This window comes from Aspergillus tanneri (genome assembly GCF_003426965.1).
Source record: "Aspergillus tanneri strain NIH1004 chromosome Unknown AapTan_3_pilon_pilon_pilon, whole genome shotgun sequence".
NCBI lineage: Eukaryota > Fungi > Ascomycota > Eurotiomycetes > Eurotiales > Aspergillaceae > Aspergillus > Aspergillus tanneri.
The window spans coordinates 2,403,743-2,422,083 of NW_022984630.1; the positions used below are offsets into that span (position 1 = coordinate 2,403,743).

At 47.2% G+C, this 18,341-nt stretch overlaps 5 protein-coding genes across 5 annotated transcripts; 1 reads left to right on the top strand and 4 right to left on the bottom strand.

The window, feature by feature from the left end:
* Positions 1–576: 576 nt before the first annotated feature.
* On the top strand, positions 577–1,724 carry fbp1 (fructose 1,6-bisphosphate 1-phosphatase; the record flags this gene model as incomplete). Its single annotated transcript, XM_033569266.1, has 2 exons — positions 577–701; positions 785–1,724. 2 exons carry the CDS (start codon positions 577–579, stop codon positions 1,722–1,724), a joined length of 1,065 nt encoding a protein of 354 aa, XP_033428072.1.
* Positions 1,725–2,320: 596 nt separating this feature from the next.
* On the bottom strand, positions 2,321–5,092 carry VPH1 (H(+)-transporting V0 sector ATPase subunit a; the record flags this gene model as incomplete). Its single annotated transcript, XM_033569267.1, has 4 exons — positions 2,321–3,223; positions 3,280–4,748; positions 4,820–4,898; positions 4,967–5,092. 4 exons carry the CDS (start codon positions 5,090–5,092, stop codon positions 2,321–2,323), a joined length of 2,577 nt encoding a protein of 858 aa, XP_033428073.1.
* Positions 5,093–5,622: 530 nt separating this feature from the next.
* On the bottom strand, positions 5,623–11,613 carry ATNIH1004_004598 (proteasome activator BLM10; the record flags this gene model as incomplete). The annotated part of the gene is made up of 3 exons (XM_033569268.1): positions 5,623–5,685; positions 5,741–11,126; positions 11,183–11,613. 3 exons carry the CDS (start codon positions 11,611–11,613, stop codon positions 5,623–5,625), a joined length of 5,880 nt encoding a protein of 1,959 aa, XP_033428074.1.
* A 721-nt stretch (positions 11,614–12,334) lies between these two features.
* GPI18 (DUF409 domain protein) lies at positions 12,335–13,836 on the bottom strand (the record flags this gene model as incomplete). Its single annotated transcript, XM_033569269.1, has 3 exons — positions 12,335–12,770; positions 12,827–13,454; positions 13,530–13,836. The coding sequence occupies 3 exons, from the start codon at positions 13,834–13,836 to the stop codon at positions 12,335–12,337; spliced, it is 1,371 nt and encodes a 456-aa protein (XP_033428075.1).
* A 1,857-nt stretch (positions 13,837–15,693) lies between these two features.
* On the bottom strand, positions 15,694–16,265 carry ATNIH1004_004600 (uncharacterized protein; the record flags this gene model as incomplete). Its single annotated transcript, XM_033569270.1, has 3 exons — positions 15,694–15,963; positions 16,019–16,169; positions 16,222–16,265. The coding sequence occupies 3 exons, from the start codon at positions 16,263–16,265 to the stop codon at positions 15,694–15,696; spliced, it is 465 nt and encodes a 154-aa protein (XP_033428076.1).
* Positions 16,266–18,341: the final 2,076 nt, after the last annotated feature.

Below are 18,341 nucleotides of genomic sequence, written 5' to 3' on the forward strand. Positions count from 1 at the left end.
ACGGCTTTACTTGTTAGAGCGCTAGTCAAGGCCTTCCCTAAACTGCATTACTAACTGCATGAACGGCACTGAAATCATGTGCCTCGGGAAAAGCCGGAGGGTGACCACATTGGGACTTGGCAGAGGACACTGCGGGGTCGAAACTTACTAGATTACGTACCGTGACCAGCGTTATTTCCAAACGGGCAGTGACGTTGATAGCCAACTTTAGATGTCGCAGACTTGCTTGCTGTCGATCCACCGGAAAGACTGCAATGGAATGAGGGAAATACTGGAGCACCAAAAAAAAAAAGGGGGGGTTCCTCCATGGCCATAAGTAGGCCGATCTGGCCCCCTAGCCCAGTTCGCGATCTCCCGACATTCATCGATTTATCCTGGCAAGACTCTGCCTGCCATTACTGCCCGATAATAACCTCTTATCCCGCTTGATTCCTGCTTTCTCCGCTGAACCGAGGTCGGCTACTCTTTAAACTGCTTCTACCCCAAACCATCTCTTCCTTTTACCACCTTATCAGTGAACAGCTGAACTGCAATTCCTCTTCCATCTTCCATTTATAGTTCCTCCACATCACCATCATGTCTTCCAACGGTAATGGCGCTCCCCCCGTGGGACAGGAGAACATCAACACTGATATCGTCACCCTCACCCGATTCCTGACTGAAGAGCAGGCGAAAGTGGCCGAAGCCACTGGTGACTTCACGTACGTCACTACCAAAAAAAAAGAAAGAAAGAAAGAAAGAAAAGAAGAAAAGGAAAGGAACAAAAACTAACATTCAAGAACAGACTGCTATGCCACGCTCTTCAATTCGCCTTCAAGTCCATCGCTTACTACATTCGTCGTGCATCGTTGATCAACCTCACTGGATTGGCGGGATCATCGAACACCACCGGCGATGACCAGAAGAAGCTTGATGTTATCGGAAATGACATCTTTATCTCTGCCATGAAGGGCTCGGGAAAGTGTCGCATTCTTATCTCTGAGGAAGAGGAAGAGGTGATTGTGTTCGACGAGCATCCCAATGCCCGATATGCTGTTGTCTGTGACCCTATTGACGGCTCCTCCAACCTGGATGCTGGCGTTTCGGTTGGAACCATCTTCGGTATCTTCAAGCTCCCTGATTCAATCCTAGGCCCTGGCAAAACCGTTACCGCCAAGGATGTTCTCAGACCTGGAACAGAGATGGTGGCCTCGGGGTTCACCATGTACGGCGCCTCCGCCCAGCTGGTCATCACTATGCGCAATGGCAGTGTGAACGGTTTCACTATGGAGAACTCTCTTGGTGAATTCATCCTGACCCACCCGAACATGCAACTCCCCGCGAAGCGTGCCATCTACTCTGTGAACGAGGGTAACAGCATGTACTGGGAGGAATGGACCAGCGAGGTCTTCCACTCCTTGAAATTCCCAGGAGAGGGTAAGAAGCCTTACAGCTCGCGATACATCGGTAGCATGGTGGCCGATGCCTACCGAACCCTTCTCTACGGGGGACTCTTCGCCTACCCTGCCGACTCGAAGAGCCCCAAGGGTAAGCTGCGGATTCTCTACGAGTGCGCCCCCATGGCCATGATTTTCGAGAATGCCGGCGGTCTGGCCGTCAACTCGAGGGTGGAGCGTCTTCTGGAAGTCGTGCCCGAGTACATCCACGACCGAAGTGGAGTGTTCCTCGGCTCGAAGGATGAGGTGCAGAGGGTCATTGACACCTACAACAAGCACAAGAAATAGATGCCTTCATTTCCGCAGCATTCACGGTCGGTGTCTGGTAGGGAGTTTTGTGGTTTTTTGTTTCACCGGGATTTGAGTGTTATTTAATGTGGTGCGTACATAAACAGCAGGTGGAAGACCATGTGGCTATACTGGAACTAGGCTTATGACTATCATGTATTTAAAACATATCAAGTTTATATGAGCAATTTGGAATGCAAAAAGACGTTGATTTGGTGCTAGCTTTTAGCGGTAAAAAGGTGCAAGAACCACTGAGTGGCCTTCGCATACTTTACGGAGCAGAAAATTGATAATTAATATATTTTTTTGGAAATCAGTACACAATAAACCCATCTCCAAATTACACAACTCACTTCTAGTTAAACCCCTACACCAAATATTACCCAGACAAATTTATGAGGAATACATAATAGTAGATATATACACGAGGTATTGATATTTCATCTGACAGTATAGCAGCCCAGCTCTAATGTTGAAGGTCTCGATGTCTAAACAGTCCAATTGATTCTCTCTGGGAGTACAATACAGATGAATCCAAAAAAAAAAAAGAAAAAGAAAAGAATGAAATAGAGCAAGAAAGGAATGTATAGACTAAATCAATCGACTGGATCCTCCTCCAGGAGTATCTTGAAGCTGAATGGAGCAAAGGGTATTCCATCGCCCATGAAATGTTTACTCATAGCTTCCACCCAGTGCAGACGGAGAGAATGGAGCATAGCACTAGTGCCTTCCATGACGCACAGAATGGCCACGGTCAACGTGAACCACAGGTAGAAGGTGACGACGATCATGATGACACGGATGGTGGGAGACTCTTGCTCGAAAGCGCCGCCAAGGGTCATATCCCACAGAACGATGGATAGCTGCTGATGGGCCAGAGACAGGGCCCACAGACGCAGGTAGGAAGCGGTGTGGGAGATACAGTTTAGGCAGAACTCAATGGTGTGGATGACCTGGTGGATCATGATCTCTGAGAAATCGAATTCCTCATGTTCTTCATCGTCGAGGTCCTGGGCAATCAGAGCAACACCCTCGCCATCACTGGCCATGCTATCGCGAGCTCCAGAGAGCCGGCCATCCATATTCTCACCTTCGTCATCGAGCGCGCTGACTCTCGATTGTTCACCGAGGCCTCTGTATCCAAGGGCGCGGGCTCGGTTGTGCTCCCAACGGAGGTAGAAAGGCTTGAAAAAGAGCATGATGGGCACTTGGACGACAGCGAGAAGTAACAGAATCACTTGGACAGTTGATTGGTGTGGGTAGAGCTTCTCTTCCACGGTTCCAGGAGAGAGGAACATAAAAATAAGCATGTTCAGGAGACCAGGGGGCGACCTACCATTGGCCCCCCAATCAACAAACCACTTATAGATGATGGTGATGACGAGGTAGCCAAAGATGGACTGGAAAAAGATCATGCCCGGGAGGAAATTACCAATAATATCTACCTTAGATTTGAAATGCCGGGCGTTGACGTACTGCAGGCAAAGAGCATAGGTCATCTGTGGGGCTGTTAGTTTTCATCAAACAGGACGCCAATAGATTCAGGTCCACATACATGCGTCCAACCCAGGATGATACTCATTTTCATCTTCATACTGTTAGTGAAGAGCAACGAGTTCTCGGCCTCGTGCCAATTCCAGTCAACTCCAATAGGGAAACGATAGCCGTCTTTCAATGTCGCCTCCACTGGCTGCCCTTTCTCGATGTGGTCAGGCCACTTCCACTGACTCTGGAAGATGGTAAACGACTTCGAGAAGATGTCATTGTACATGATACCAGTGAACATAGAGAAAAGTCCCATCATCAGCATGATATAACGGCCATAGAAAGCCATATATGTCAGTTCATCCAGTTTAGTCTTCTGCAGCTTCCTCTCCCAGAAGATCATAGTGACAGCGCACAGGGTCATCAGAGCACCATGGCCGAAATCACCAAACATGACGGCGAACAGGAAAGGAAACGTCACGACAGTGTACAATCCAGGATTGGCCTCGGAGTACTTGGGAATACCATACGCATTGACAATGGTCTGGAACGCTTCCGTGAACTTGTTGGTTCGTACGAAGGTAGGTGGAGTCTTGTTGGTCCGGATCTGGTTGACGATGGTAGGCACACTTAACCCGGCACGGTCATTGACATCCTGCAGGGTTGACTTAATCAACGGCAGTGAGTTTGTCGGACACCACGCCTCCGCGATGAGGGTCTTCCTTGCTTGATCATACGAAAACCTATTGAGCGTATCATAAACAGCCTTCTCCTTCTTGACGATGATCATCCAAGCCGCAAGGGACCGAGCAATCTGAGAAAGTTCCGCATCAAGTGTATTCTTGGTGTTGCGCAGAACGTTGCCCACATCACTCAGCCGGGTGTTCACTTCGTGGACCTGATCCCGTCTCAACTCGCTGTTCTCATCGACACTGTACAGAGAAGCACCGAGGGACTCAGAAATCTTCCGTATCTTGGCTATGATGTTCTTTCCATGGGCGAAAATAACAAAGCAATTCTTGTGAGTCTCCTCGTTGTTGGTCGGGTCGATAATGGGCTCAGGGATCTCCGACTGGTTCATGTACAGATTACCGCGCAGCGTCCGCCAAAGGATTCGCTCAAAGGCACCAATATGGTCCCGAGGAATCACACCCGCAACGAATCCGATGTTCATTTCGAGGAATGACTGTTGGCCTTGCGCTTCACCGTTTGCACCTCGTTGGGGTTGCTGTTCCACGTCACGAAGGAGGGGTGCTTCATCATTGTCAAACGACTGACGGATTTCCTCTGTGTGACTGTGGGCACGATCGAAAAAGCCACCAGTCTCCCTCAGCACCCATCGCCATTCTGTCAGCTCCACCTCGCGTTTCTTCAGTGTTTCGTAGCTATCGTTCAACGAAGCAATTCTCTGTTCAAGCCCCTCGCTGCGCTCAGCAAGCTCATCGATCTCGGATGCCAATGGAGCGGCCAACGTATCCGAAAATTCAGCTGAGGATCTCATCGGAATGCCTGCCTTGTTCATTTGGGAAAGGAAATATCCTGGAATTGTGTCAGCTGATATCCCCTTTCGCCCTTTCAGGACTCCGTCGCATCAAAGTGCAGCAACATACGTAGCTGTCTCTCCACATTATCCAAGCGGCGAATCTCCTTGGTGAAGGTACGTTGGAAGGCATTGGTGTCAGGGTTGAGCTAAGTGTACCCACACAAGTCAGTCCGGGTATCCGTCTTTTGCCTAAGTTGGTATGACAAGAACTTACATCCCTGAACTGAACTTGGCCAAGCTCTCCTAGGGCACTGACAACTTCCCGTCCGATTTCATTAGCGATATAGAGCTGGGTCAAGCTCATATCCGACGAACGGAAGAAGGTGTCCCTTGGAGCCATGGTGAAAGGAAGGCTGCCTTGAGCAGTTTCGTTTCACCGTAGGCACAGGAATGGAACTGAAATAAGCCGAAAATAACGTTAAAGTTGTTAAATAACAATATAAAAGCCCGAGGCTGGCGTGGAGCAGTGTGCTGCAGGAGACAATCCCCTAGGATCCGTTGATGCTTTTCGGTTGCCGCGTGGCCGCAGGTTAGTCACATGATCTAACTAACAAATGAGTCGCTTAGCTAAGCCACAATGGTTTGCGGCTAGACTCGATTACATTTCACGATGGATTGATTGACTTGTTCTATGCAGGAAGGTGTAGGTGGAGTTGATTACTATTAAGAATAGTCCAGCAAGAAAATCGCTGTATACACTCTAACGTTGCCTCCCAATCCATGGCCCGTCTCAATCCACCCATCCATCCTGTCAGGTCCAAAATGTTGTCCAACGGAAAGAAAGCGTAACGGGTAGTTTTTCAGCCTATAAGTAATGAATAAGTTCAATTCTATGTATTTGGATCGATGTGCTTCTCCTCTCTACATTGGCTAGGCAAAGTAGCTCTTCCAAAGAACACCAGAGAGATCCTCCAGTTGATCTGGTGTAAATGCCTATCATGGACAGTCAGCTCACATTGGCTCAGAGATGAAATAGACGGTTACTCACCTTCGCATCAATATGCCAGGTGTCCTGCCTTGTCTTCTTAAATTCACTAATGATTGATTTGACACTCGATCCCACAATGCCCGGATCACTTGCGGCACGAACACTCAGTGTAGCAAGAGCCTCAGGCATCCATCTTGGAGGTGGGCTGTTGTATGGGAAAGCTTGAATCAGCGCACCGAGGCCCAAAACTGCGCCATGCCTGGTGATAACGAGCCGTGTATGTTCAGGGGTTGGGGTGCCAGGGCCGGAGGAGGCTGGCGAGGACAAGCCGGAACGAAGAACTTTTGGCTTCTTAGGAAGGGGGTTGCCAACCAATATTTTTGTGAAACGCTCCTTGAATCGTTTGACCATTTCATCCCGTAGAAAGACCGGCGAGCAACGGATCATTCCAGACAGGGTAGCCGATGCCCCAACCCTCACTTCGTGCTGAGGGTCTTCTAGCATGTTCGCGACACACTCAAACAACTTGTGGCGATCAGCCACGGAGAGTAGAAACAGGCGGCGGAAGTAGATAATCTGAATATTGATCATAACCCGCAAACGCTGGTGCCATGAGGGTGAAGTCTGCCCTATGAGTATGAGGGACTTGATAAACTCGGAACTTTGTTCGGCAGGGTACGGGATGTTAGGTAGATGACGGAAAACGTGGTAGGCTAATGATTGAAGCTCTGGGTCCTCTTTTACATCCATCATATGTAACAGTTGCCCTGTGAATACGCTTGGGAAAAAGGGCACGAGCTGTGTGCATTCGTAGGATGAAAGCGTAGTATCAAGCCACAGCAGAACTGTCTTGCTTCCCGAAGTGTATTTCGACGGCGTTTGCTGACCTGGAGTCCTCTCATGCCGCCATTTCTCGATCCGGTCGAAAACATCATGCATCATCGCTGTGAATGCCTCGGTGGGACGATACGGAGATGTACCAACCGAAGAGGATACTTTCTGTGCTTCAAGAAGACTGCGAACATCCGCATATGACTCATGATATCTTGTGCGACAGATCGTTGCAATGGTCTGGCCCATGGCTTCACGAACTCCTTTGTACGGATGGTCAAGGTGCGCGAGGAAATTCTCAATAATTGGCTTCTCAAGTTGGAAATGCCATCCCGAATCTATAATGGCTTGGTGTAATAGATTGATTTTGGAGCTCTCCTTGAAAGCAGCATTCGTGGTCATATCCAGCCGGAAGCTTGCAAGCCAGTCAACCAAAGGCCAGGCCCGGCGCGGATCGCGGCATTGCAGGATCATATGAAGAAACGTTGTCCAATAGCCGGAATTTTCAGGCGTTAACCCATCAGTGAAAACATTCCGTACAATTGGGAAAGCGTATTCCCACACCAAGGTCCGCTTCTCCACGCTCGTGTCTGTGACAGAGCTCACCAAGGCGCCGAGGATCTCCGCAGTTGCCCTATGCTGATGTTTATCGCTACCGTCCTCAAATACAGCCGCGATTTCTTCCTGAATATCCTTGAACGTGGCAGCCGTAAGCCCGTCTCGGAGCATCAGTTCAAATGCGTATAGAAGCATCATCGCGCAGGGCATTCGGAACTTATCAGCAGTCGGGTCTCGTGGCTCTTGTTTCAAATACATGAAAAATTTAGCAAACCACGCTCGGTCGAATTGTTTGCCCATATGTGTCCGTACTTTCCATTCCACCTCATCGTATTCAATATCGCGTGCAACGTTCGACTTGTAAGCAGGTATGCTATCCCCCCAGACAAGCCACCCAGGGAAATCATGATCAACATAGTATTCTGCTTCTGGCATAGCAAAACTAGATAGGTACTCCTGGGTCCAACCCTTTTCATATCGCTTTGTGGCCACATTGATCTTCGAAGGGAAATGCTGCTGGCCTAAGACATAGTTTTTATAATCATGGCTGCAGATTGCCCGCACATCAACCAAAGTGAACAGAGCGATTAGCGCCTGCGAGTACATGCCGCGTAGACCGGGATGGTCGTCAATAGACCCCTGCGTCACAAGATCTATGAGGTTTTCGCTCGCAACGTAGTCAAATCTAAGGCCCATGGTAACAACAATAGTCGCGGCTCGGCTAGCAACCTTCCAGTGCGATACTCTGGCTAAATTGACAAGCTCTTCAGCCAAGTCGGCTTTTCGTTGCTCAATAAGGGCTCGCTTGTTTCCGAGTGCCTTGCGCTTTTGTGTGATTTGATCTTGGACATCTTCCGTTGGAGCAATTGCTTCAATAATGTCTTGGTTAAGGATAGCTACCCTTTCCATAGGCCGGCCGTAGTCCATAATTTGGAACAGTGCACCCGAACAAATCTTTTGCACAGATGGTTTGTCAACCGCACTCGCATCGATGAAAGCCCTGATCAAACCAGGCGCATATTTCCAGTGACGTCCGACGGTTTTTGCGACACTGCTCAGGAGCAAAGAATACAAAGAACCCTTGATCCGTGCGTAGTCACTCTCTTTGACACCTTTTTGCAAGGCTCTAAGCAAAGGTGGGATGACAAGTAGTCGAGAGCCCCAGATAGATTTGAGGGCTGATTCCCCTGCACTTTGAGCATTGCGGCGTGTCTCTGTGTAGAGGGAAATGCATGATTCAGCGATATCTAGGAGCAAGATCTCATCCAGCCGAGACCTAGGTCGCGGTGCTGCGTTATGTTTTAGGCGTTGCAGGTGGTATACATTGGCTCTTCGAATCAGCAAAGGACGCGGATAATCCTTGCGGGTACCACTCATTTTGTAGGGGTGAATGTCGGCGGCGAGTAGACGTGTTACCCTGTCTAGAACACGAGCGGATCTTTCGATACCGACATCGACAAACCACGATCGATAGGCTGAGTATAGGGCACTAAAGCATGGTACATCGTCTTCCTGCTTGTCTGACAAGAATCTATGCACTCCGTGAAGGATCCAGCCTGCCCTCTCACGAATCTCATGAATCGTGTTGTACATGGGTTCATCCTCCTGTAATGGATAACCAGTGGGGTAGGTAAATGTCTCTCTGGTGGTGGATTCATCAGAACTGTCGAGCGACGAATCTTCGCTCTCGTCGGAATTATCCTGAGCATCTACCATATCGACATCACTTGACGTTCCGTTTACTCCGTTTTCCTTGGTCTTTGAAGCAGCTTTCGGATCGAAAAGCACGGAGATACCAGAGAGGATAAGCCGAAGTAGAACTAGATTCCTAATAACTTCATCCGACCAGTCCTTGCCGCTCCCATCTCGCTTCACACTGGACGTGTCGTCAATCAAGGCAGTCAGCCGTGTAAGCGCGGTCTGGGCTTGATTCTGGAAGAGCTCAACGGCAAATTCGAGTTCCCCGCGTGTTGGAACATGCCACTTTACAGTCAAATTATTTGGGTCAGGTTTATAGCCCCAGAGCCCAGGGTGTACACCATTAGCAACGATTTCGGGCTCATACAACGAGTAATCGGCCGTGTAGGTTCCTGTGAGATTTAGGAGTAGATGATGGACAAAATTCGAGATGTGAACTGTTGGTATGCCCCTACATTTCTGTTGCATATACACAGCGATATCGAATAGTTCTTTCTTGTGAGCCAGTACGGAGTCTCCAACATGGACGACACACATGCTGAGCATGCTAATGTTCCACACCAAGCCACGATCACGAGGAAGGACGTCAGTTCCTGTGGTTCTAGTTGAGCCCGCCCCGTTGTCGTCGATTTCAGAACGAATAGCCTGTGTCAGCACCGGGATAAAACGCTTCAACGCATTTTCGGGATTGGCCTTGCACATGGAGTTACAAATGAAGGCCATTGCATCACGGGCTTGGTGGATCACATGATTGGATACAAAATCAACAATCTTGGTTAGGGCAATGTCGTAATACTCTGGAGAGAGGGACGATAGCAGCGGCATAAACGTTGCAGGAAGCGTGTTCACAATATTCTCTTCAGGGGCTCCATTCCGTACTCTAGTCGAATCTGGCAGATTCTCCAGGAGTGTAAAGACTCGACCCAAGAAAGAGACAATAAAGTCGGCGAATCCGCATGTTGAAGAGCGAAGAATCATTTCTTCGGTCTCATCATCCAAGTCCGTATCATAATTCAACTTGACCTCGACGCCTTCTTCTTCCATGCGTTCCATCTCTCCAGTTATCCACTGAACAGCAAGCATATTAGAATTAACATCTTCCCTTCCCTTTGTCAAGTCAGCTAAAGGAATGTTATAACATGCTGACTGTATGAATGACAAAGCATGAAGAGATTTCTCAAGGTCATTGGCATCAACGCCTGGCAATGCGAGTCCCAATAGAGTTGTCATGTGGCAGCGATACCCTTTCGTCCTTGAGATTATTCGTGCAAGAACCTGAAGGGCACGGAGCGAAGATGTCGTACGATGAACCTCTACGAGACCCTGAAGAGAAGGGTATATCCTCTGCAAAGCACCAGGAAGGATGAGGTGTGGTTCCAGGAAGGCCAAACTTTGCAGTGTGGATAAAGAGAAACTCATCGCCGAGCCGCTCTTGGAATATATTCCCATGAATATCACCTCGCGCAGACACAGGACAAAACGACGTTTGAGTGGCTCTGTTAGCCTCCGTTCTACTGGAACTTCCATCTCGCCACTTTGCTCGCGATTCCAACGCATTATGAAAAAGTCAGCTAGATAGTAAACCAACTGCGCCAAGGTTTTCGTCCAGGTCCCAGAATTGGAAGGATGAAAGAATGTCTCCACGGCCTGAATTAGCCCTTCAAGTTGGGTGAGAATTGACTCCTCCGAATCAAGGCATGCCGGCGAAAGTGACATAATGATCCATCGGGCGATGTGATGGGCAACAGGATGCTTTCGCGCGTCCCGGTCAAGCATGATACCAAGTCCTGATGAAATATCCACAAGAGCACTGTATGGTGAAGTTGACTGCCCCACAGGAATCTCTAGGAGCCGTAGGATGGCCGTGAAAATAAGCGACGACTGTTCCTTAGTGAAAATGCCATATTCAGAGAAGGGAATATGGCCAGCGGGCAACGAGTCCCGGGACAGGCGAGATAGGAAGTCAAGGAACGTTATGTCAAAAGTTTTGGATCGGCTAACCAATGACCAAAGGTGGAAGTAAGTTGGTAGGAAATTTTGTGGCAGTAAATCCTCTCTAGATTCCGGTGGGGGGGATGTAGGGAGTAGCTGATTGATCAAGCCAACAACAACAAATGCGCCTTCGGAGAATGATGCGGTGAAATGGGGGAGAAATTCCTCTAGCATAGCTGGCACCTCGCAAGGGTCAATATATAATTGAATGAATGCGCAGAGCTTGGTTAGGGTCTTGACATTCCGCCTCAAATTCGTTGAATGTACGAGGCCAGATTCCGTAGGCAGGACAAAAGCTTTCAACTCTCTGTATAGGGGTTTCCAATCCAAAACTAGATCTTTAACAGGTCGGAGGTAATGCTTGCGCCTACTTTGACGTTAGCGACCTAACAAATAAATAACAAGTATCAAAAATTCACTCACTTGGTGAGAAGCATGAACATGCTGGCGAATCGCTCCGAGACACCAGGGTCAATTCCCGGGGCAAGAGAAAGCTCATAATACAGCTTCACAAGATTAATGCGATCTTTGCGAGATGGATCAAACTTAAGCGACAGCCATCCTCTAAGTTCCCGCGTCCAGTGTACAGCACCTGTGCTAAAATCACCAGCTTCGACTGCGACGTAGAGCTGGCTCAATATCTCCCGGAGATTTTGCTCCCTCTCAGGTTCACCTTCGCATGAATATGGAAGGTATTTAAAGTATGGATATGTTCGAGGTCGAACCCGTGCTTTGGGATCACTATCACCATTCATTCCTGCAGGCTCACCCCCTGGCGAGGTTGCCCTTGAAATCTCATGCACATGTCGAAAGTTGTCGGGGGTGAGAATGGCTTTTGGGCCTGAACTATCCATAGTCGTGCAGTGCCTCCGTCGATTACTGCAATGAAGTTGGGAAGGTGGGAGGGTTCTAAGGAGCAACCTTGTTAGCTATCCTATCGAATTCACTTGGCATAAGCACATGGCCGCTAACGGGGAAACAATACATTGGACATAAAGCTTGCAGCTAATCTCAAGCAGTAGAGGTCGTTGGGAAAGAGTAGCCTGCTATCAGTCCCGTTCGCATGGGCGCCTTCGTTTCAACTGGCAAGGCGACCGGGAAACAAGGAAACTGCGAGTGACTAGAAAGCAGGCTCGCAAGATAGAACAGTAGAATGATTCCTTTTTATACAGAAATACAAAAGGTGGTATTGTGTAAGAGCTGGCTCTGTTGCGCTGACCTGGAGCTCTGACGTTGAAGATAAATGGGAGCTCAAGCGTAGCCCGACGTTGGAGGTATCATTGGTTTTGTCAGATTACTGATGACATAATTCCACACGCAATCGGACCGCAGCCTAATCGGGCTCAGACGTTAGATCCACCAAAGAACGCTTTGTATGAATTTGCCTCGCGGATGGTACGGATGGTTGTTGGCCTTTTTCTCTCTTTTTTATGTCTAAAAATATATTCATATAATGCCTTGGAATTAGCGGATATGATTATTTTCCCTTTTCTCCCTTGTAATATTAAAGAAAGAAAGAAAGAAAGAAAAAAAAAAAAAAGGCACCCACACACATAAATGACTCTATAGTCCTATCTAAGCCGGTGGGAGGAACGACCCAAAAAGAATCGCTTGAATAAATGCATAAATAACTGCGCCTTGCACAGCAAATTTAACAACTGGGCTGTGATTAATTGTCGGACCAGCTTTTCCAGAGTCGCCGAAAATTTGATGGGCAAGGTACCAATACCACAAAGGATATCCGGACGATAGCCTATTAATAATTTGCACATGGTAGCTAGTAAATGCCAACAGGGCAAGCAGCGCCTGTGGGACAGCTAGTCGCGCCAGCAACGAAGCTTGCGTGGCCGGCAATTTGGCCTGTACACCTTTGGCGGTTTTGCGGGAGCTAGATAACAATGTCTCTTTCAAACCCCAGATAGAAGATCGACATAGTATGAACAACATAGGGAGGGCAAGTAAAAATAGGGGAATATTTGATACCGTCCAGTATCGAAGGAACCCCACATTCCTAAATGGTAGGTGAGCGACTACTACGACATTGAAGCACGATGCTCAGATGCTAACCAGTAATGATCTTGAACCCAGCCATAAATACTGGGGAGAAGACGCTGACACCAGGGCCTTGAGACGTCTGCGGACATGCAGTATTCCATATACGCAGCACACTGGGGGACGACAAATCCCAATGCTAGAATACAGCCACTGATGATGATGACGCAGAGGTGAACACAAGCATCTACCGACAGGCCTTGTGATAGAATCACTCGAAGCTGTAAAAGGGCATCACATAAAAATAAGTATCCACTGAGAATCCCATTGCTGCGAACGATCGTGGCAGCAGAGAAAAATATAGCAGTTAAGAATAGCTTCACATCTCTGGTTACTCTCCTACCAGCCCTGTTGTCAAGAACAGAGGAAGAATATATGTAGAACCCGGTGATATTGAGAAAAGAGAAGACTGACTCTCCATACGGGGCAGAAAGGAACGCCCCGGCTGGGCATATAATGTGCAGTGCAGCAGAGAGGAAGCAGATGAGCTTTTGCCGGGTGGTATCCTGTCCAAAAAGGTTGATTGAGAGTCTGTACAAGGACAAGACCGAGAAATAATGGGCAAGGTGTGAAAGCGCAATGGCTACTATTGCGATTTTAGTTGTCCCACCTAGGCCATCATCACCTGATGACGGGTGGAAAACTACCATCCCGAAGTTGTTAGTTTCTACGTGTAGAGCATGCTGGGCTTACCAAGAAGCAACGGAGACAAGCATACCAAAGGTTAAGAACGCCAAAATCTTGGCATACCCATAACTAAAGGCCCATTCTTGTTCAAAGACATAGCCCTTCTCTGCAATGTGGACAAAGTAGATTGAATCCCACCTGACAAACTTGAGAGGCGCTGAAAGACCGGACAAACCAGGCGTAAGAAGGCTCGTGGAGGTATCATACCCTGGCCCAGGGGCGCCGATGACGACCAAGAACAAAAGAGCCTTCCAGAGCCAGAAAGCTATCGATAAACTTCTGACGGGCCGGTCAGGACTAAGAAGGCCTGGACGAGCCGATACCGAGTGCGAAGCCATAGGCGTTTCTAATTTGGAGTACACCTAAGATGGTTTCACTAAAAACTCTTCTTATTTTTATTATGGGGCAAAACACCCTAATTCATTTCGATGTTTCACTGGTTGGGTTTAGGAAATGGAATAAAATTTAAAAAGTCAGTATGGGTTCAAGGAATAGGCCGAGGTAGTTATTTAGGGAGAGCTGCAGATAACAATGGTGATGATAAAGTCTTGGCTAATGGATCGGTGATTATGATGCATAACATCTACTTATTCAGCATTTACCTGTGCATAAGTATAATGAATCTGCCATTTTTTCTTTAGTTACTAGTGGATACTAGTGGATACCACAATGAGGCCCACTAGTTTATGTAGTCAAGTCGGATGTCCCGGGAACTTTGAAATATTCTAGGGAGCCCCATTGTGACTGCAGCAAGGCTGAGAAGCAAATTAAGGTACAGGTAGGACCCTCGAGTCCTACCAGGATACAAAGGGTTCTAACTAAAGTAGATAATGCGTACTCTATAAACACAGAGTGTCTTCAGAGGATTCAGGTGCATAAGGGAAATAGTACATACTACAAAGGCATAAATACCTACGCTAGAGATTAGTATTAATCATCGACTGATAACGCACCATGTCTGTCAAACTTGGATCGTCCCACTCTCATTCAGCCTTAGGACCAAACTGACTGATGGCTCCACGTAGTTTCTAGAGAAGCCCATACAATGTAGGAGCCGAGGTATGCCTTATTTAGTAATTGCCACCGAATACTATAGGATGTTGATGTTCACTAGGGAAAAAAATGTCACGCAATTAGTTACTGGGCTGTACTGTGTATGCACCGCAATATACTTGCACGTATCTATGTACTAGATACAGAGTAGTCTGTATGTGCCTTGTTAGACCCAACACCATGACATATACACTATACTCTTGCACAAGCGCATCATGCTCTGTGATTAAATGATAATCATAGCACAGACTTTTAGCCCCATCGTAACACTAGATCCGATCTTTTCTTTTTCCTTTTTTTTTTTTTTGGCCCCGTTAGTGTATCTGGGATATTTTGGTGAATCAATTCTGGATACTACCCTAGAAGGTTAACACTTCAATTTGGCGTCGTATTAGATGCATAAACAAAATTATATCTAGGAGTATATTTACGAAGCACTAAATCCATATGCATATATACCGTGCATATATAGCCTTGTTTAATCAGGGATAGACCAGGTATTTTCATATAGCATGCCCGATATACTATGAGATATCCTGATAAATTGCCTCGTTTTAACAAGGGTTGGTGTACAACGTATTCAACTTCAATAAGTGGTCAACCCGAACAGGATTAAACATCCCCCTTCAGTTTCTGTGGAATAGTCTATTTCGCCTACATGCCTAAGATGGGCTGCACAATGCATCGCTCCAGGCCACTTACCATCCCGTCTCTGATTAAAATAGGTCTCGAATCTCAGCGGCTTCTTGTACCTTGGTGTAATGAATCAAGTATAGAATTCCAATTTACGTCCATTAGCGTATATTTGTCCTTGCTAGTGGTATGTTAGGATGAAGATCGACCTGTAATAGTTGATTCGGAGGGGAGGGTATGAAGTATTGACTTATTCCGGAGTTCCAAGAATAAAAGCTTGGACAGGACGTTGAAATATCTGAGAGACCTTTGCCAAGCAATCATTCCAAGCGGCATATAGTAAATTTCACTCTTCAGGGAATCTATCCAAGCAAAAACTTTTGAAAAAAGGCCACGGCTTGCTCAGCCGTCAGTTCTGCTGCTTCATTTTCCTCGATTTTTGTTGGATCCGCCCGGACTGCAAATCCATGTCTGCGCCAGGATATAATTTGATTTCATAGAAGTACTTCTCAGTAGTTCAGTTTCAGTCTCAATTCCGTCTCAATAATAGCAATCTGCTGCTTCGGTATCGCAAAGTCTACATCCTGAATAGCCATGCTGAACGGAACGTTGAAATTGCGTACTACATCAACATACTCCCCCGGTTCCTTAGGATCAGCCGGATGAGCAGCGAAAGCCGCATCTACAAGACGCTCATTCCCCGCTCGATGGAAGACAGGTGTGCCAGCTTCACAACCTGTGAACCTCCGCAGCAGAACCCAGCAAGACCCAATCTTCCACTGGGGGGTAGGGACGCTTTTAACATTTCTTGTATAGGAGAGCAGGGAAACAAACGTCCTCTTCGTCCGACGGGGAAAAGACCACATAATTGGAAGCATGCGCAGAATGGCTACAAACAGTTGCCAGTAGCTTAGGATATCCCACCTTGGACAGCTTTAAATGGCCGTATCCATCAAGCAGAGAGCTTGCAGAGGAACGCCACCGCCTGGAATGAGGTCGGGGAGTAGGACGCGGAGGCTGGTCCTTCGTGCGTATACATCAGCCAGGAGTTTGCTGTTGGGTAGGTTGAAGCCGAAGGCATCATGGATGAATATGATTGTTGAGGAGGAAAGTTATGTTGTTGGGTTGGTGACATATGCTCTAATACCATGATCTACTCTTGACCTTTTTGGTGAGGCATAAGTGTGGATGGAACCTTTGAAACAATCAGGACCCCCTTTTTTTTCCCCTTTTATTTTTTTTCCTTTGTGGATTTTGGTTATTGTATCAATTCTCGGCTTTCTCTTTCTGTTCCTTCGTTTCCTTCTTTTATTTGTATAAAGAAAGCATTTCACTTTTAGACGGATTAAATATACTTGGAATGTAATAGCAGGAAACATACTCCGTATTTTTTTCCCTTTAAAAATGAGCTCTTATTTATGCAGGTGTTGCTATACAGCATTTATCACCATAAAATAAGTTGGACTTGATTGACTTGATTGGCTAGATAACAATAATTAGTATGAAGTAGGTACTTGATATAGTTAGATTCTCCACTCGCTCAAAATAAAATATAAGACCGATCAATGGGACAAATCATTTTGACACATGGAATACCAGTGGGACATGCATAGATATGTAAATAGTTTAACAGCTTCTAGTCTTCCCCTCCTAGATGTTTTTTAATTACACTGCTCGTCATCCTGTTTGCATTACATGTAGGAGAGGCGGTCAAAAGCAGCAGAACAAATGTGTGGATATCACCAGCCTTAAATTTAACATGCTAGGCAGTGGAGACACCCAGAGACTCATTCCCGAACTGGCATAATGGCACGCTCTTAATCCTATGCCTGTTGATTTCGTATGATCATGTGGCATCCACTGACGGGGAAGTACGGAGTCCGCGGATGATAAAGACGTTTGTCAACTCCACCATTCGTCCCAACTAGTAAGATAGCCTCGTCTTTCCCACATTGATAATGCCAAGGCCAGTAAGCCAGTTTAGCAGTCAGTCAGCCCTAAGGGAGCTCCCAGGGAGGCAGCAACCCTGAAAAGCCAGCAGGAGGCGGTCCAGCGAATAAGCATACCGTGTCCTCTGCAACCTTTATAGGGGCCAGTAGTTGGTCACACCAGGATTTTAGAAAGCTTTTTTTTGGTCGCAGCCTGGTGTACGGTTGTACCATGAGCAAGTTCTGGCGCTCTGCACCAACAATTCAGCACCCAGCCAAGAAATGATGGCCATGGACCTATACGCGGGTTTTACCGGAGACTCGGACGCCGCGCCTCCGACGGTATGGGCGTGTATTTCGGATTTCCCACTGACCGAGCTAGAGCATCATTATTGACAGGTAGATGGGGCTTTATAGGAAGATCCAGCGGGATTTAAATGGCACATATGGAACAGCGAACGACCGAAGTCCAAGAAAGCCGCTGACAGTACTCTACCCTCTTTATGTAGTTCGTACTGAAGCGAAGCGTTTCAAAATTACAGATTCATCTGCGGCGCGGAAATGATATGAGCCGAACCGATACAAGGATTCGGGCAATCCTGGGTTCCGAAGATCTTCCGCTAGGCCGGATTGGGGGTTGTGTGCGAGTGCGACCATGGATCGCCACTGGAAAGATGGTTCTACATCAGGACAATGGTCATTCAGGGTAAAGAAAAGGAAAAATAGGAAAGTAAAAAAAAAAAGAAAACAAGGGATCTTTGATTAAATGATCCAAGCTGTCCTCTCACTAATCGGAACCCACTCCTTCGATGGGGATCTCGAGCTCCCTCTGCATCATCTATGGACATCCATGGATATCTGCCGAGTCGCCGAGGCGAATGAATGATTTCCTGGAATAAGGAATGATTCATGCTATAATACTCACCACCACCATCGTTGTGGGCAAGTGGATTCTTTTGTCCTTCTTTTCTTTCCTTGTCTTTTTATATTTAGCTCTCTTTCCCTCTCCCTCTCTTTATGACTTCATTTTCGTATTTCCTCAATACTTGACCGCCATCCCCATCTGACATACCAACAGGATGGATTACTCTTAAGGCTACATTCACCCACCCTCTGCCCTTCGGATTCTCCCTTTTATTCTTGGATATTCTACCCTCCTGAAACCCTCACTCCCTTCCCTATTTTCCCATTTTACTTCCGTCCCCTCACATTGTGTAACCTTGGGGCCC